This window comes from Tursiops truncatus, chromosome 1 (assembly GCF_011762595.2).
Source record: "Tursiops truncatus isolate mTurTru1 chromosome 1, mTurTru1.mat.Y, whole genome shotgun sequence".
NCBI classification, from domain to species: domain Eukaryota; kingdom Metazoa; phylum Chordata; class Mammalia; order Artiodactyla; family Delphinidae; genus Tursiops; species Tursiops truncatus.
Genome location: NC_047034.1, coordinates 66,406,457 through 66,426,408, shown reverse-complemented (window position 1 = coordinate 66,426,408; position 19,952 = coordinate 66,406,457). Strand labels below are relative to the sequence as shown.

At 37.5% G+C, this 19,952-nt stretch overlaps 1 protein-coding gene across 13 annotated transcripts in view; it reads left to right on the top strand.

Moving 5' to 3' along the window:
- Positions 1-18,922, top strand: part of UHMK1 (U2AF homology motif kinase 1) — a 103,959-nt gene extending 85,037 nt beyond the window's left edge. For 3 of the 13 annotated variants that reach the window (XM_073805006.1, XM_019932000.3, XM_073805034.1), the window contains 8 exons: positions 1,204-1,376; positions 6,198-6,391; positions 11,743-11,883; positions 12,674-12,862; positions 13,420-13,476; positions 13,980-14,030; positions 17,504-17,570; positions 18,349-18,922. In XM_073805006.1, the coding sequence (XP_073661107.1) occupies positions 1,204-1,376; positions 6,198-6,391; positions 11,743-11,883; positions 12,674-12,862; positions 13,420-13,476; positions 13,980-14,030; positions 17,504-17,570; positions 18,349-18,441 (965 nt within the window). In that variant the 3' untranslated portion in view covers positions 18,442-18,922. Of the gene's footprint in view, positions 1-1,203; positions 1,377-6,197; positions 6,392-11,742; positions 11,884-12,673; positions 12,863-13,419; positions 13,477-13,979; positions 14,031-15,865; positions 17,571-18,348 lie in introns of all 13 variants that reach the window. The other 10 variants (XM_073805029.1, XM_073805045.1, XR_002175750.3 and 7 more) reach the window with 9 other exon arrangements.
- The last annotated feature ends 1,030 nt before the right edge of the window (positions 18,923-19,952 follow it).

Here is a 19,952-nt window from a genome sequence, read left to right as displayed (position 1 = left end):
ATGCCCATGGGTGAAATGGATATGCTTTTATACTTCTGTGGATGTCTGCTCTTGAGAGCAATTTGAGCAGCATTCAGAGTATTTATTCTCTTTCCCCAGTATTTTATATACAGTATTGTTCATGGCTACATTGTTCATTGTAGTGAAAAATTGGAAACCATCTGCTGCTTAAAAAATAAGAGGCTAGATTATAGTTTACCTGTAGCATTAATTCTTAAACAGTATTGAAATAATTGTGTGGAGATATTAATTGACAAAGCGAAATAGTTTCAGTAGGTTAAGTAAGAGAATGGGAAATACAGAGCTACATGCACAGTTGTAGTTTGCTAATGGCATCCCTAGGATTGGGCAGTGTGTTGCCTGTGTAGCCACATATAGTGACCATAAGTATGATCCCACTATAATATAAAGTAAATGTGTCAACAGATTCTCATCTCTGTGAAGCTCTTCTTGAAGGAAAGGCTGAAAGGAAATAAAAACAGTATTTACAGTGGTGCGTTGCAGGTGTAGGCTTTTATTTCATCTCAACTCTTTTCTCCCCCCCACTCAATTCTTTTTAATTAATGGAAGAGTTTACTATTTTTAGCTTTGTTTTGTGAAGTTGTCTAATTTTTTGTCATTTAAGCTGTAGCTGAGGTTGTTGATGGAAGAAGTACATTAAAGCAGCACTAAAAATAGATGGGGAAAGAAGAGGCTTTTGCATATATTTAGTTTAAATCACCATAGACCTTCATATTAATCTGGTTTCTTAACAAATCATTGGGTATCAATACTCATGTATTTTTATTTTTGAGATGGATGAAATTGTCAGTGTTGGGGCTATAAATACAGAGCTAACTTGAATCATACAAATAAAACTTGAAATGTTATAAAAAAAAACTGCCTGTTAAAGAATTTTATGTTTCACAATATATTATAGGCCAAATTGTTAAAAGGGCTGAGTTAAAAAGAAAAGTATGTTCTTTGGAGTTGCCTAGCCCCACATTAATAATGTAATTATACTTACGCTAAATTACCTTCAAAATCACGTAGTATAACTTTTTGACACCTGAATCCTTCCTTATGGACATTCAGTTTTCTTGGCCCTGTAATGTAAAACTGGTTTTCAGAGCTCTTCATCCCAGTTGAGAAACATTAAACAATCTTTGGGTTACCGTCACACTGAGTTTTGGTGTGCTACTAACAGGCTGTTGTGTTTCCCAGATGGGAATGGTGGTCTTTATCGGGCTCTTGCAGCCCAGAACATTGTGGAGGATATGGAGCAAAGAGGCATTTGGAGCATTCATGTCTATTGTGTTGACAACATATTAGTAAAAGTGGCAGACCCACGGTTCATTGGATTTTGCATTCAGAAAGGAGCAGACTGTGGAGCAAAGGTAATGCCTTTCTCAACTATAATGAGGCTTTAAGTGGTCTTTCTCTTGTCAGTATATACATTCCAGGAGTCAAACTAGATTTATCAGGGTGATTTGGATATTTTAGAACCATTCATCTTCTAAAGTAACTAAACTGTCCCGCACCCACTTTTTTTCTTAAATTGGCAACATTTGATTCTAGACGTAATGATGTATGCTTAGTCCATCACAAGTAAGAGTTTAAAATATACGAGGATGATTTGTAAGTACCTGGGAAAGTGAATGGTCACCACTAGGCCTGGGATGGGCTTATTAATATCAAGTTGTTGGATTCATTAATATCAAGTTGTATTTGATCAGATTAACCCAGTTTCTTCCTATGACAAAGTTACTGGAGTAGTAGGTAAAGGAAATATGGTAGAAATAGCAGATGTAGACTTCAGTAAGGCATTTGACAGGGTAACTCATGATAGTCTTGTGAATAAGATGGAAATATGCAGATAGGGGATAAGGACAATTAACGAGATTAAATAACTGCATGAATGACCACAAACATACTGATATTGAGACAGAGGGAGGTTTGTAATGCCATATAATACAGCTGTCCTTGGCATAGTTCTTTTTAGCATTTTTTTTTTGGTTGCATAGATGATAATATAAGAGACTTGCCTTTATGACATGAAAGACCTTAATAACACTTTGGAAGATTTGAAAATATTAATGTAAATATTACTTTCCTGGAAATCTGTAAAGGTATCATTTCTCACAGAATTAAAGTATAACACAATCCTGATCAAAGTCCTAGTGAGACTATTTTGGGGACATTTGACAAAATGATTGTAAAGTTTAGAATAAATAAATAAAGTTTAGATTGTAAAGATGACCAGGAAAATGTTGAAAAAAATGATGATAAGGAAGGAAGAGGGTTGAAGACAATCTATCAGATATTAAAATGGGTTGTAAATAAAATAACTAGGAGTGTAGTACTGAAACCAGAATAGAATGACAGGTTAATGGAACAGATCAGTCAGAAACAAACTCACGTAAAGATGGCATTTCAACTCATTGGGGGGAAATGAATGGGATAACTGGATAAAAATAAAGTAAGATGTCACCCTCAGAGCTCATACCAAAATCAATTTCAAAGGCATTACCAAGTAAAAAAACCATAAAGATGATAGAAGAAAGTTTAGAATAATTTTATTTATTTTTATTTTTTTATTTGAGTTTAGTTGATTTACAGTGTTGTGTTAGAATAATTTTATAATCAACATGAAGGGAAGACCTATTTCCCAGAAGCAAAAACCGTATAGGCTTCTGACAAAAACAAATTAAACTACATATAAATTTTAAATATATGAATTTAAAAAGAAGAGCTGCCATAAGAGACATATCATATCCTTGGTTGGAAATTTTCTATTATAAAGATGTAATTTCTCTCCAAATTAATCTACAAATCTAATGCAAAGTCACAGAAGCTGAAGTCTTAAATTTACTAGTACAAGTTTTGAGAGAATAAGCTGGTAGACCTAAGAAGATGACTCCTGACTCTGAAAGTAAAGGGTTGGTTTAGTTCATTGATTGAAGACCTCTATCCATTTCAGTACTCTATGAGTATCTGTGCTGTATTGTAAATAGCTACTAAACTGTAATAGAAATAGTGCATTGGATTTTAATTACGTAGCTACTAAGCTTTAAAAAACAAAACAAAACTGTATTTCTGACTTTGTTCCACTTGGTGTCACTCTTCTTTCTAAAATGGAAACTTAAAATTTTACTGCTCTGAGCTTCAGAATCAATTTAAATTCTAAATGATTAGAGAACGTTGAACCTGGGAGGGACCTCAGAGATCATCTATCTGGTCAACCCCTTTGATCTCAGAAATGGACACTCTGAGTTCCAGTACTAAATAAGTTCCATGCTCAAGGTCCTTCATCACATTAGCGGAGGCAGGATTAGAACTGTTTCCCAACTCTTAGTTTTAGTATTATATCACATTTATAAAGCCAAATTCTTTAGATTAATTATATTTTTGCTGGCAGCTCAAAAAACGTTGAATTGGTGTGCCAACTTTTATGAGTATATTAATCACACAGGGATGTAAATATAACCATTCTCTCTTCTCCATTTCCCCTGGGTCCTCTAGGACAAATCCTGTCTCAGTCTTCCTGCTTAGTTCTGTGTCTGGCATATAATGTAATAGTCACTCAATGAATGCATAAATACATATTCAGATGGAACCGAAATATTACAAGACTGGTATATGTTAAAAACTTTTAGAAATAGTAGAAACCATTTATGTAATCTGTCCTCCCACGCTTTTAATTAAAAAAAATCAAGATGTTAAAGTATATTTTTAAAAACACCTAAATTAGGGAGTGATTCATAGTGTGTAGTAGAATTCTATGCAGGGAATTCTTTTTTAATTCTTTAATAGGCTCCTGTCTTGGTGAATTAAGTATTTTTCATGGAGTGAGAGTCTTGAGAAAAGACTTAGTGGAGTGGTTTACAAAAGTTCATAGCTGAGAGAGTAGGAATGATTGTTAATTAAAGATAATTTTAGGGCTTCCCTGGTGGCACAGAGGTTAAGAATCCACGTGCTGGTGCAGGGGACATGGGTTTGATCCCTGGTCTGGGAAGATCCCACATGCCGCGGAGCAACTAAGCCTGTGTGCCACAACTACTGAGCCTGCGCTCTAGAGCCTGCAAGCCACAAATACTGAAGCCCGCGTGCCACAACTACTGAAGCTTGCATGCCTAGGGCCTGTGCTCTGCAGCAAGAGAAGCCACTGCAATGAGAAGCCCACATACCGCAACAAAGAGTAGCCCCCGCTCACCACAACTAGAGAAAGCCCACGTGCAGCAATGAAGACCCAGTGTAGCCAAAAATAAATAAATAAATACATAAATTAAATTTAAAAAAGAAAGAAAAAATTCCTTTAAAAAATGTTTAAAAAAGAAAAGATAATTTTGTAAGGCAGTTGCAGTAACTTTGAGGTTGAAGTGTTACTTTGAACTCAGCTTTTCAGGATTTAACTTGTAGGAAATCAAGAGACCTCTTAATTTTATGCTGTAAATCTTTTCTGTAGAATATAAACTGACTTCCAACTTCATGTACTTTACAAATGCTTTCTTTTGTAATCTGGACTTTTATAGTATTTGGAGGTTCATAGTTGTTACAAAAGTAAACCTTTTACTGGCAGATTAACACTTGGGAAGTAAAGTGTAAATATGCTTATTTTTATTTTCCATGGCTGGTTAGGAGTAGGGTTGTATAGAAGTGATTGGAAAACAAACCTTGTGTGTGTGTGTGTGTGTGTGTGTGTGTGTGTGTGTGTGTGTGTGTGTGTGTGTGTGTGTGTTTTAATGGGAATGGGAGGAATCTATTCCAGATTCCCTGTCTACTGAGATACCTACTGTAGAGAATGTGAAGTGATAGACTAGAATTGCAAATAGGTCCATGATTGGTTTAAATAATTTTGCTGTATGTTTCCCTCCAGTTGAATCCACTTCTGTGGTAGAAGGTTTCTTTTCATTGAATACTGTACTCCTTTCAGGGCAGCAAACAGTGAAACTACACAGCAGGCCTACGTATCCAGTAGCCCAGCCTCACTGAGCTACACTCAGTGCCTATATCTCTAATTGCTGTGTAAACTAAGTGCTCAATAGTGGCTTTAGTTGTCTGGAAGGGACTGCTACTGGCCGTATTTATTTTAAGAGATCAGTTGCTGAAGAAAATCTTTAATTTTATTGATATAATTTCATGTATGGTTTGGATAGACTTTTCAAAGTGGGGACAGATTTTTCAAAATACTCTGGAATATGCTGAATTGTTAATCGAACAGGGCAAAAATAATATCTTCATATATTTTAATTGTTTGATTCTTCTGCTGGATATTCATCTCATCTGAGGCTTGAGTTTTCTATTAGTGCATTGCATACAGTTGTTTCATAATTTTATTCTAAACACTTAATTTAGGTCAGTGATATATGCTTAGGGTAGTGGGGTATCAGAATCACCTGTGAGGTTTTTTAAAATTGCATACTCTTATGTTTTCCCTCTGATTTTGACCAAATACTTTTCTCTCAGCTCCCTGATCAGCCTAGAGTCTTTGCTAGATTATCAAATCACTGGTTTTCAGACTTTTTAAAAAAGCATAGAACCTCTTACTTCAAACAAAACCTAGCCTGCAAAACATAAATATGAGTGGGCTTTTCTTATTGAAGTTGGAGTGGAACCCTGTGACCTGCCTGCTCTAACCCTCCTACCTCCTAGCCAAGTTCCTGAAACATAAGGAATTTGCTGTTATATTATATATATATATTATATTATATATATAATATATATAATATATATTATATATAATATATATATAATATTATAATATATATATGAATGAAAATGAAAGAAACACCATTTTCAAATGAAATATTGATTTGTGCAAAATGAGAGGCAAAATGCCTTACTTCTCTTGTTTTGTGAATCTCAGATTTTGTTTCATTTATTCTCAAAGTAGTTGAGTGTGGTTAAGGATAAATTCAGTAATAAAAACATATTCGGGGGGACATAGACTCCTCATTTAGTTATTCCCAGTCCAGTGTGATTTCTTCTGGGCCCTATGTGTATGATGGAATTTCTACTGTACAGTTTAGTTAGATGATAAATAGGAGGGAGATAATTTACCTCTTCTCAGATAGATGATTATCTAAAGATTCCTCTTGACTTAATACCTTAAAGATAAAGTAAGTAAAATTGTAAATGTGGTCTTGGAAAATGACAGATCTCCAATGCAGCGCCTGATTAAATTTCTTTCTCTACTGTTGTCTTCCTTTGGTGGGCAGGTGGTAGAGAAAACGAACCCTACAGAACCAGTTGGAGTGGTTTGCCAAGTGGATGGAGTATACCAGGTGGTGGAATATAGTGAGATTTCTCTGTCTACGGCTCAAAAACGAAGCTCAGATGGACGACTGCTGTTCAATGCGGGGAACATTGCCAACCATTTCTTCACTGTACCGTTTCTGAGAGATGTTGTCAAGTATGGGCAAGATGGGGGCTTTTAAAAATTTTTATTTATTGTTAATCCGAAGCTAAGTCACTTGAGAAGTAGGAAGAAACTTCAAGTCCATATCGTACATGATTCATCTTCCTTTCTGATGAGCATCTTTATCAAATGGAAGTTTACCTGACATTGTAGTTGTTTTCAGTACGATATCTCATCGAGTGCAAATTTGTAGTAGTCCATTCTCCTCAGTGCATTAACTGGAGTCCAAAGCAGTTCTCCCTCTTCTTCTCTTACTTCCCTCCCTCCAACTGTGCTAGGTTCTGGAGAAGCAAAGAATAAGAAAGGGAATACCCTCTCTCTACCACAGCTGGAAACCTTAAAAAATACAGATGTCTACCCTACATCTACTGAACCAGAATTTCTGGAGGTCGATGCAGACATCTGTTTTTTTTTTTTGTTTGTTTGTTTGTTTTTGTGGTACGCGGGCCTCTCACTGTTGTGGCCTCTCCCATTGCGGAGCACAGGCTCCGGATGCGCAGGCTCAGCAGCCATGGCTCATGGGCCCAGCCGCTCCGCGGCATGTGGGATCCTCCCGGACCGGGACACAAACCCGCGTCCCCTGCATTGGCAGGCAGACTCTCAACCACTGCGCCACCAGGGAAGCCCACACCAGATTTTTAAATGAAGGACATTCTCAATATCTGATTCTTCACTTGATTGCTTTTTAGACATTTAAGATGACTACTTCTTAAAAAGTTACTCAGCTTTATTCTTTTTTTTTTTTTAACATCTTTACTGGAGTATAATTGCTTTACACTGTTGTGTTAGTTTCTGCTGTATAACAAAGTGAATCAGCTATGTGCATATGTATATCCCCATTTCCCCTCCCTCTTGTGTCTCCCTCCACCCTCCTTATCCCACCCCTCTAGGTGGTCACAAAGCACCGAGCTGATCTGCCTGTGCTATGCAGCTGCTTCCCACTAGCTGTCTATTTTACATTTGGTAGTGTATATATGTCCATGCCACTCTCTCATTCGTCGCAGCTTACTCTTCACCCTCCCCGTGTCCTCAAGTCCATTCCGTATGTCTCTGTCTTTATTCCTGTCCTGCCCTTCGGTTCATCAGAACCTTTTTTTTAGAATCCATATATATGTGTTAGCATATGATATTTGTTTTTCTCTTTCTGACTCAATTCGCTCTGTATGACAGACTCTAGCTCCATCCACCTCACTACAAATAATTCAATTTCGTTTCTTCTTATGGCTGAGTAACATTCCATTGTATATATGTGCCACATCTTCTTTATCCATTCATCTGTCGAAGGACACTTAGGTTGCTTCCATATCCTGGCTATTGTAAACAGTGCTGCAATGAACATTGTGGTACAAGACTCTTTTTGAATTATGGTTTTCTTAGGGTATATGGCCGGTAGTGGGATTGCTGGGTCATATGGTAGTTCTATTTTTAGTTTTTTAAGGAACCTCCATACTGTTCTCCATAATGGCTGTATCAATTTACATTCCACCAACAATGCAAGAGGGTTCCCTTTTCCCCACACCCTCTCCAGCATTTATTGTTTGTAGATTTTTTGATGATGGCCATTCTGACCTGTGTGAAGTGATACCTCATTGTAGTTTTGATTTGCATTTATCTAATGATTAGTGATGTTGAGCATTTTTTCATGTGTTTGTTGGCAATCTGTTTATCTGTTTTGGAGGAATGTCTATTTAGGTCTTCTGCCCATTTTTGGATTGGGTTGTTTGGTTTTCTGATATTGAGCTGCATGAGCTGCTTGTATATTTTGGAGATTAATCCTTTGTCAGTTGCTTCATTTGCAAATATTTTCTCCCATTCTGAGGGTTGTCTTTTCATCTTGTTTGTAGTTTCCTTTGCTTTTAAGTTTCATTAGATCCCATTTGTTTGTTTTTATTTCCATTTCTCTAGGAGGTGAGTCAAAAAGGATCTTGCTGTGACTTATGTCATAGAGTGTTCTGCCTATGTTTTTCTGTAAGAGTTTTATAGTATCTGGCCTTACATTTAGGTCTTTAATCCATTTGGAGTTTATTTTTGTGTAAGGAAGTGTTCTAATTTCATTCTTTTACATGTAGCTGTCCAGTTTTCCCAGCACCACTTATTGAAGAGGCTGTCTTTTCTCCATTGTATTCTCTTGCCTCCTTTATCAAAGATAAGGTGACCATAGGTGTGTGGGTCTATCTCTGGGCTTTCTATACTGTTCCACTGATCTATATTTCTATTTTTGTGCCAGTACCATACTGCCTTGATTACTGTAGCTTTGTAGTATAGTCTGAAGTCCAGGAGGCTGATTCCTCCAGCTCTATTTTTCTTACTCAAGATTGCTTTGGCTATTCGGGGTCTTTTGTGTTTCCATACAAATTGTGAAATTTTTTGTTCTAGTTCTGTGAAAAATGCAGTTGGTAGTTTGATAGGGATTGCATTGAATCTGTAGATTGCTTTGGGTATTATAGTCATTTTCACAGGCTCATTCTTCCAATCCAAGAACTTGGTAGATCTCTCCATCTGTTTGTGTCATCTTTAATTTCTTTCATCAGTGTCTTATAGTTTTCTGTATACAGGCCTTTTGTCTCCTTAGGTAGGTTTATTCCTAGGCATTTTATTCTTTTTTTTGCAGTGGTGAATGGGAGTGTTTCCTTAATTTTTCATCATTAGTGTATAGGAATGCAAGAGATTTCTGTGCATTAATTTTGTATCCTGCTACTCTACCATATTCATTGATTAGCTCTAGTAGTTTTTTTTTTTTTGCAGAACGCGGGCCTCTCACTGTTGTGGCCTCTCCCGTTGCGGAGCACAGTCTCCGGACTCGCAGGCTCAGCAGCCATGGCTCACGGGCCCAGCCGCTCCGCGGCATGTGGGATCTTCCCGGACCGGGACACGAACCTGTGTCCCCTGCATCGGCAGGCGGACTCTCAACCACTGCGCCACCAGGGAAGCCCAGCTCTAGTAGTTTTTTGGTAGCATCTTTAGGATTCTCTATGTATAGTATCATGTCATCTGCAAACAGTGACAGTTTTACTTCTTCTTTTCTGATTTGGATTCCTTTTACTTCTTTTTCTTCTCTGATTGCTGTGGCTAAATACTAAAAACTTCCAATACTATGTTGAATAATAGTGGTGAGAGTGGGTAACCTTGTCTTGTTCTTGATCTTAGAGGAAATGGTTTCAGTTCTTCACCATTGAGAACAATGTTGGCTGTGGGTTTATCATATGTGGCCTTTATTATGTTGAGGTAGGTTACCTCTGTGCCTACTTTCTGGAAAGTTTTTATCATAAATGGGTGTTGAATTTTGGCCAAAGTTTTTTCTGCATCTATTGAGATTATCATATGGTTTTTGTTCTTCAATTTGTTAATATTGTGTATCACATTGATTGATTTGTGTATATTGAAGAATCCTTGCATTCCTGGGATAAACCCCACTTGATCATGGTGTATGATCCTTTTAATGTGCTGTTGGATTCTGTTTGCTGGTATCTTGTTGAGGATTTTTGCATCTTTGTTCATCAGTGATATTGGCCTGTAGTTTTCCTTTTTTGTGATATCTGTTTCTGGTTTGGGTATCAGGGTGATGGTGGCCTCATAGAATGAGTTTGGGAGTATTCCTCCCTCCGCTGTATTCTGGAAGAGTTTGAGAAGGGTAGGTGTTAGCTCTTCTCTAAATGTTTGGTAGAATTCACCTGTGAAGCCATCTCGTCCTGGGCTTTTGTTAATTGGAAGACTTTTAATCACAGTTTTAATTGCAGTGCTTGTGATTGGTCTGTTTATATTTTCTATTTCTTCCTGGTTCAGTCTCAGAAGGTGTGCTTTACTTAGGATTTGTCCATTTCTTACAGGTTGTCTATTTTATAGGCATATAATTGCTTGTATTAATCTCTCATGATCCTTTGTGTTTCTTCAGTGTCAGTTGTTATTTTCCTTTTTCATTTCTAATTCTGTTGATTTTAGTTTTCTCCCTTTTTTCTTGATGAGTCTGGCTAATCAATTTTGTTTATCTTCTCAAAGGACCATTTTTTAGTTTTATTGATCTTTGCTGTTGTTTCCTTCATTTCTTTTTCATTTATTTCTGGTCTGATCTTTATGATTTCTTTCCTTCTGTTAACTTTGGGTTTTTTTGTTCTTCTTCTTCTATTGCTTTAGGTATAGGGTTAGGTTGTTTATTTGAGATTTTTCTTGTTTCTTGAGGTAGGACTGTATTGCTATAAACTTCCCTCTTAGGACTGCTTTTGCTGCATCCCATAGGTTTTGGGTTGTTATCTTTTCATTGTCATTTGTTTCTAGGTATTTTTTGATTTTGTCTTTGATGTCTTCAGTGATCTCTTGGTTATTTAGTAGCGTATTGTTTAGCTTCCATGTGTTTGTACTTTTTTACAGTTTTTTTCCTGTAATTGATATCTAGTCTCAGAGCATTGTTGTTGGAAAAGATTCTTGATATGATTTCAGTTTTCTTAAATTTACCAAGGCTTGATTTGTGACCAAGATATGGTCTATCCTGGAGAATGTTCCATGAGCACTTGAGAAGAAAGTGTATTCTGTTGTTTTTGGATGGAATGTCATATAAATATCAGTCATGTCCATCTTGTTCGGTGTGTCATTTAAAGCTTGTGTTTCCTTATTTTTTTTTCATTTTGGATGATCTGTCCGTTGGTGAAATTGTGGTGTTAAAGTCCACTACTATTATTGTGTTACAGTCGATTTCCCCTTTTATGGCTATTAGCATTTGCCTTATGTACTGAGGTGCTCCTATGTTGGGTGCATAAATATTTACCGTTGTTATATCTTCTTCTTGGATTGATCCCTTGATCATTATGTAGTGTCCTTCTTTGTCTTTTGTAATAGTCTTTAAAGTCTGTTTTGTCTGATATGCAAATTGCTACTCCAGCTTTCTTTTGATTTCCATTTTCAGGTTTACTTTAGAATTTCAACTCCAGTCCCAAAATATTTCCCATTCCACTATGCTTTTTGTAGCTGTGTTATTAATTCATCCAAAGTAATTATAAATACTCATCTTTCCATCTAACACTTGATGGTATCTCAGTTGGGAAAGTTGGGACGAAGAGTGGAACATTTTATAAAAGACATGGAATTCATGGGAGAGATGTCGGTGTGAGCTGTGTGTGTATTTTTTTATTTTGGAGATCATGATTTGATTTTTTTTTTAATTTAAGGAAATGAATAGGGAAATCTATTCATTTAATATTTAAACATGAACTGAAATTTAACAAATGCTTTTCCCTTTGAAATCTTAGTACTCATTGTGGGTGCGTTTGCTCCTGAGTATGATTATCAGATTCTCTGGCATTTTAAATTTGGAAAGTGATTTCGTTTTTTTTTTTTTTTCTTTTCCTACTTAGTATTTATGAACCTCAGTTGCAGCACCATGTGGCTCAAAAGAAGATTCCATATGTGGATTCCCAGGGGCAGTTAATTAAGCCAGACAAACCAAATGGAATAAAGATGGAAAAATTTGTCTTTGACATCTTCCAGTTTGCAAAGTATGTTTCGAATCGCATCAGTAAGATTAAGTATGTCTTGAAACGTTGCCCTTTACTCTTCTAGGCAGAACACTCTTTTCAGAAAACAGTTGACAGCATATATGTCAGTTATGGCATTTTGATTGTGAGTGTATAGTTTTGACTCATTATCATCCTCTAGTGTGAAACCACCAATCCAAGAATATGGTTTGAGTTGCCTGTGAGCACTTTTTTAAAAATTTCAATTAGTTTATTATCTGACTCTCCTGCAAAATTGTTAAAGTCACTTATTTTGGCTGAGAGACAGAAAAGGTTGAGATAGAGAATTGGCCCATTTTGTGTTTAGGATGTCTTATTGATCTGAGTAAATGTTTCAGTGAACATGTTTTTATCTTATATAGCTCTCTGTTAAAGATCACATTGATGTTGAGATTTGTGTCTCAGAATTTGACCAATATGAAAATGCAGAAGAGTAATCTTCCTATATATGTTTCTAAATCACCCTTTTTGCCTGTTTTTTTTGTTCCAGAATAGGTACTAATATGATCTTTTTGTATTAAGATTTCTAATCTGACTTAAGATGAAGTATTTTATTGTTGGGGTTGGAAATAATTTTTCATTTTGCAGAGAGAAGGGAATTCCAACTTTATTTCATCCAGGAATGAACATTATTTCTTTCAGCATTCGTTTGAAATTGGATTAAGAGAGACTGTAATTGAAGACCAAAGGCTTAGCTATATAGAGAGGAGTCAGAAGCTGTGTGCACAGTTTTATTTCATAATAAAGCAGTGTTTGTATGGTTCTACTCTAGGAAGTTTGTGGTGTATGAAGTATTACGGGAAGATGAGTTTTCCCCACTGAAGAATGCAGACAGTCAGAACGGGAAGGACAACCCCACTACTGCAAGGCATGCTTTGATGTCCCTCCATCATTGCTGGGTCCTCAATGCCGGGGGCCACTTCATAGATGAAAATGGCTCTCGCCTCCCAGCAATTCCGCGGTAGGTTGATGCCTTTTCTCTTTTGTGTGTATGCTTCCTGGGCTTCTCCTCTTGCACTTCCTTTTCCTCTATCTCTGATGTATTCCTAGAACTTAAAAAAAAGCAAAGTATTGATGTGGGCAGATCCTGATGTGAAGTAATGAAGGCTTGGCCTGTTACAAAGAGAACAATAGCTTTACTTCCCCTTAAAGAGGAATCTTCTAAAACTCTTGGTTTTTTGGATGCCTCTCTACTGTGTCAGTGAACTGACTCCTACTGAATGATGGTCAGAAGGTAATTCTTCTGGTGTGCCCCATGGTTAAAGTCCATCAGAGGCCACTATGCCACAGCACAAGAGGATTGATTTTTGCTGCCCATATATCTGTGGCCTCACTTAAGTGCTCTCTACGAGCCCCTGCCCTCCAACCCTCAAAAGACCCGCCACCCACAGGCTGCCTGTGAGACATAGGCGCACTTCAGTTCTCACCATGACACTTTCAGATTGCTGAGGGAGGTGCCAGGAAGGGATGTGCACGCTACTTACATTCACTGATACTCAAACTTTGGAAACGTTTTAGGATTTTAGAATTAAAAAAAAAAAGAAGATCCTTGGAGCTATTCAAATGTGAGATAAAGTAAGTTACGTCTTATGTTTTTTGATAAAACCTCTTTTGGCACCTAGAATTCCCCCTTTCTAAATCATTCGATGTTTCTATACTTTTGTAAAAAACATTCTGCCGTATAATTTATATTCTTAAGGGATAAAAAGATTGTTTGTGTGCACAAAAGCGCTAGAATGCCTTGGTAAAGGTTAGAACATTGGGCATTGGAACTTACTGGTCCATAACTGTGTTTTTACAAGAAGGAGCAGTAGTAGACTGTCTCGCAGTCCAAGGCTACTTTCAGGCTCTGTCTTGTCAACAGACTTGCTCTGTGCCATGTCATATTGTCCTCATGCTTCATCTTTGACCATTGAGTTTTTTGTTTTTCGTTTTTTTTACCCCCTCAGATCTCCTTTGCCAAGTTTATAGTTTACCATAAATACATGCCTTTCAGTCAAGTATATTTTGCAGTTCCACTTCATTTTTATTGTTTGGTATGTTTCCTTTCCCATTAATGCTTATTTGTTCCTACATAGCAGTGCTACAAATGGAAAGTCAGAGACCATCACAGCTGATGTCAATCACAAGTAAATATACCAGCCTGCCTGCAGTGCATGGTGATGGGGCTGTGCTTCCCTCCATACTAACTGGCATTGTAGTTTAGTGCTCTCTGCCTTTTGGTGGTCTGGGGGGGGGGGTGGATGATTGAAGCTTTGGTGGGGGTACTGCTTATTTGGTGGCAGGTATCTCGCTGGATGACACTAACTCAGAATCTCAGTGCATGCTGGAAATGGGGAGCATGCTTTTCTAAAGAATTTGACCATAGGTATTTGAGCCTGTAGTGACAAGTTAACAAGTAAAAGATAAAATCTAGAGCAGGTTACAGGCCAGGGAGAACAAATTTGGATCCCAGCCTACCCCTTTTAGCATAAGCTAGATAAAAATAACATTCTGCAGATGTGTCTTATCAAATTGGATATATGCTGTCAGTATAAAGGCTAACTGCTCCTGACATATTTGATGGCTCTTAACGTGGAGAAAACTGTTCTTTTGATTTATTCTCATAGTAACAGCTCCATTTTTCGTCTCTCTGTGTTAATTTTAGTCAGTTATTTCCTGCTTCTAAAGAAAGTGTCTTTTTGTCTTAATGGTTGATAATTTTTAGCTAGAAGTAGCATGTATCCTCTCTTGTTTGGGTACTGACAGAGTTTGAAAAAGCCATTATCTTTATAGCTAAAGAGTCAGCTTGGTATTCTTGTTACACTTTAAAAGTAATAAGATTTAGTCTGAATTTTAAGTTTGTAAGATAATTTGGGAAATGTGTACATAGCCAAGGATCTGGAGATGGGGGTTTTCTCAAAAATAGAGTGGCAGTGATGTCAGTTTCATCTGTATGTTTTTTCCTGCCTGTGCCACTCATCTTTGCCCTGTAGAGACAAGTCCCTGTGAGTGTCATTGTTTCTGGGATGTGGGCCTGGAGACAAGGAAGTGGACTCAACAGAGCTGGCTAGTTTCTTATAGCAGCCATAGCTAACTATTGCCCTCATGCCATGGCAGCTGGGATGCAGTGCCCTTTGTCATTTTCTGTCCCATCCATCGTCTTTAATATGTGGAAGCAACCTGCTTTTACAATTAAAAAAATAAATTTTTGACCCTAAATTTCCTTCTGATTGAACCATAGCTTTTAACCTGTAAAGTGAAACAGCTTCTTAATTATAGAGCCGAAAACAACATCCAGCTATCTCAGTTAAGATACAAAAAGTTTTAAACATTATTTAGTTCTTGTTTGGGTTCTTTTATTTCACACTCCCCCCCATCCCAATTTACTTCATTTTAACCATTTGTTGAATAGTTAAACTGAAATCAAAGTTTGGCCCCAAATGAGATCATGGAATTAGAAATAGGTCCTGCTGAAATTCTTAGCATTAAAGGATGCCCTCATAGAGTAGAAAAGATTACTTAAAAATGAGAGATGGAAAGAAAGTATTTTTTATAAAAGAGGGAAGAAACAGCTTGGAGGTATTCTGAAAGAATGGAAGCAAGGATGCTGAATTTTGACAAAATGACATTATTTTTATTTTTTACCTGAATACCTACTCAACAGTGTTAGCTACCAGAAGGATGCTTGACTAAAGAATTAGGGGACAGGGCTGTTGGGGGCTGATTTGCCTATCTCCTGAGATTTTACATTTGGTGACGGGAGCTCCTCTCTTTTCTCCTCTCGGGCATCCAACTTTCTTAGTTTTTTTTGGTATCTTTGTGGTACTAGAAGGGAAGTTATATTCAGGTCGGCTATGTGTTCCTCCGGTTCAAAAACACCTTCAGTTCCCGGCACACCAAATCCTTTAGGGGTTCAGGTGGGGCTGGGTTATATACATCTTATCAATGGAATGGGTCCTCATTTTCCCATTTGGTTTTATAGGACTCCAAGCTGCCCCAGAGGGTCTGGACCAGATCTCTTGAGCTCTTTTGATAGAATCTGATACATATCTACATCTCTGGCTGGAGAGATATGTGCTCTATCTTTTAGTTCATCTTTTACCTGAATTAGTCTGCCATCCGTCTACCCTCATAGTTCGTTTATTCATTCAGCCAGCAAGCGTTTGTAGGCCTGCACACAGACCTTCAGTACTGTTAGTATCCCAGGTGCTGAAGTAGCTTACACAAGAGAAATAAGTCATTTCTTACAGCCTACTGGGAGATTCAAGATGCACATACATAAAAGTTAAGTAACATCATCAGGCAGTATGTGTTAAATGTGTGGTATAAATAATAATTACCCTAGGAGGCAGTGACTTATCACATGTCTAATAAATTTATTTATTTTTTTATAAATAACTGAATGAGAGCAATCACTATGAAATGCATTGGTCAAAGGAAGGTTGGGGCTTGAGTTATGTCTTGGAGGGGGGGTATGATTTGGATAGTTAAAGGGACCATAGCTGAGAATGACTTGGAATAATCTAAAGTGCATGTGTCTGGGCTGGTTTGAGTGGGAAGTAGCAGGACAAGTGAGTTGGAGTAGGGTATAGAGTGCCTTGAAGGCTCACTAAATGGTTCTGTTGACAGAAAGATTAGGTGTGGCTAACCTCAGAAGCCCTCTGATTTTATTGACTCCACCAAAGTTAGTGAAGTTAGTGACTTTAAGCATATTAAAAGCACTGTTTATTGACTTTTGTGTTACGTAATTTAGAAACTCAGGATCGCAGGTGGCTGTAAATGTTAGAACGTGATCTAGAGGAAGCAAGTGGTGACTTTGGCCTTGCCTTCACTTGGGTGCATTCTGCCTTAGCTCTTAAAAAAGGGACCTTGGTGAAAGTAGCCGAGAAGCACCTTGAAACATTGAATAAATCAGCTCAGCTAATCTAGGAGATTTGGGCTGTACTGGGAAATAATTTAACTGACCCTTTAGTCCAATGGAATTTTCTGTAATGAAGGAAATGTTCTGTATCTGTGCTATCCAATTTGGTAGTCATTAGCCATTTATGGCTACAGAACACTTGAAGTGTGGTTATTATGACTGAGGGACTGAATTCTAAATTTTTAATTAATTTTTAAAATTTTAATTAATCTAAGTTTAAATAACCATATGTGGCTTGTGGCCGCTGCCTTGGACAGTGCAGCTTTAGAATGTTGGTCAACATTAGTATGTAACGTGCAAGGCTGTGGCAGGGGTTAAAATCAAATACGAAGGATTCAAAATGCCTCGCAGTGAGCCTGGAACACAGTGTGTACTCAGTAACTAGTCCCTTGTCTATGAACTTAAAATTTGGAAATGATAAAAAATGATATGTACGTTAGGGGGTAAGTGTGTCAATGTTGGCGAAGTACTTTGAAGAGCTACTGGTGATTACCCCAGATAGTGTCTTTTGGACCATGATGATTTCATGTTAACTTACTCCTCAGGGAATTAAGTGATCATGAAGGTAGAACCTGCTCTATTTGTTTAGGAGAATTTTGTTATCTGCAGGTTTCTCAGAGGGAAATTATGGTCTGTATCTTCGCTCTGGCAAGTAACATGGGAAGCAGAATCTTTACTGTGTCTGATTTTTTTTCTTAGCTTGAAGGATGCCAATGATGTACCAATACAATGTGAAATCTCTCCTCTTATCTCCTATGCTGGAGAAGTAAGTTTGCTTTTTGCTTTTTTCCCTATTCTTTTAGAAGTAGGATTGTGATATTGTTTTATGTTGAAGTAGAGTTGTCCGTAGAGAAGATAACATCATTTTCCAGTGGCCCTGCCCTGAGGAGCTCGTCCTGAGAATGAGAAACCTTCTCTTCGAGAGTTCCTGTTATGGCTTTGCATCTGTCCATTAGTTGCCATGAACAGAATGTTTAATGTTTACTTCATTTCACCTACACATTGAAATGCAATGGGCTTTTAAAAAATAAGCCTTGTTTTTTAGGTAAATCATCTGTCATTTTTTAGTGTGATGTAATTTTTCCTTTCAGTGGGTCTGTTTTGTTCATATGCTTAGTACTTTCACCTTTAAGACTGGGGGATGTAGGGACCCCTTTATTCTAATATGTAATATTTTTTTCTGGAGATCCTTGTCAGATTGTTCACTTCTAACATCAGAAACAGCCACCTTGCTTATTAGAATGTTAACTCTACTAAGTGATGATTATAAGGAAGAATGATTATCATCTTATTAACTTTAAAACTTTTATTATAATCAGAATAACTTTCCCTCTTTTTGTTGTTTGTTTTATGCTTCCATAAATAGGTCATTAAGCCCAGTTTAAAAAGTATACTAAGCAGATTTTTTATTGACTTGTAAATTCTGTATCTCAACCCAACTTGGCATTCATGCTTTATCATTATTATATAGCCATTAAGTCCAGCATTACATGACTAGTGTCCACCAATTTTCTAACTGTGTTTCATTTCAACCCTTCTTGTAGGGACTAGAAAGTTATGTGGCAGATAAAGAATTCCACGCACCTTTAATCATTGATGAGAATGGAGTCCATGAGCTGGTGAAGAATGGTATATGAGCCAGATACCAAGTTCCACCACAATAAGAATAGCTTTTATTTTTGATAGACCGACTGTGAACCTACAGGACCTCTCCCGGAATACTCAGTTTTCAATATCCACAGGCTTTCATTTTAATTGTTGAACTCTCGTAACTACTACATATTCCCCAAGATCCAGATGACTGAACTTCAGAAAGTGTTTTTATGATTCTCAACTGATTGAAGGTCTTATTTATATTTTTCAATTGTATACTTTTTTTTCCAAGCTAAGGAAAACATTGGCCATCTAGGAAATTTCCTACAGCTTATGCGTAGTCAGGGTGTTCAACATCACTTTACTTGGAGCTGGCAGCATTTGTTTTTGAAGTTGTACATAGTAATAATATGTCGTTGTACATGTTGAAAGGTTTCTATGGTACTAAAAGTTTGTTTTATTTTATCAAAAATTAAATTTTTTTAAGAAAATGATTGGACAATAAAATGAACTTTTCTTCTTGTCTCTGGAGTGTCATTTGTACCTTGAGGGAATTATTCCATTGGGAAAATGTGAATCTTTGGAGAAACTTTGAGATAATGCAAAAAATCAAATTGATACCTCTGTGACTGCAATCTTCTAGTTTTTTTTATGAATATCTAATTTTGAACTTTATCCTCCTATCACTTTATAATAGTGGCCCTCAACCAGAGATGGTTTTGCCTTCCTCCAAGGGACGTTTGGCAATGTCTAGAGACATTTTTTTTTTTTTGCGGTATGCGGGCCTCTCACTGTTGTGGCCTCTCCCGTTGTGGAGCACAGGCTCCGGACGCGCAGGCTCAGTGGCCATGACTCACGGGCCCAGCCGCTCCGCGGCATGTGGGATCTTCCCGGACCGGGGCACGAACCCGCGTCCCCTGCATCGGCAGGCGGACTCTCAACCACTGCGCCACCAGGGAAGCCCTAGAGACATTTTTTGTTATCATAACTGAGAGGGTGGGATAGTAGTACTGGCATCTAATGAATAGAGACCAGGAATATTGCTACCCATCCTGCAATGCACAGGACAACCACCTATAAACAAGAATTATCTGACCCATACTGTAAAGGTTGAAAAACCTTGTATATCATTGGCTGTCCTCTTTTGCCCAAATATTTGGTGGCACTTGGGATTTCAAAAGAATATAATTCCTGCATTTCCCCAGGTGAGTTAATCACTACTATTCCAGTTTTGTTCTGTTGTTTTCAGCTAGAGGATTAAAAAGACAAAGGTGGTTTTTGGACTTCCCTGGTGGTCTGGTGGCTAAGACTCCACGCTCCCAGTGCAGCGGGCCTGGGTTCAATCCCTGATCAGGAAACTAGATCCCACACGCGTGCTGCAAATAAGTGTACTTATGCCGCAACTAAAAGAGCCCACATGCCACAACTAAAGATCCGTATGCTGCAGCTAAGACCCAGTGCAGCCAAACAAATAAATATTTTTTTTAAAAAGATGCCATATTTAAAAAAAAAAGGACAAAGGTGGTTCTTTAAATATGGGCCATAGATCATTGGT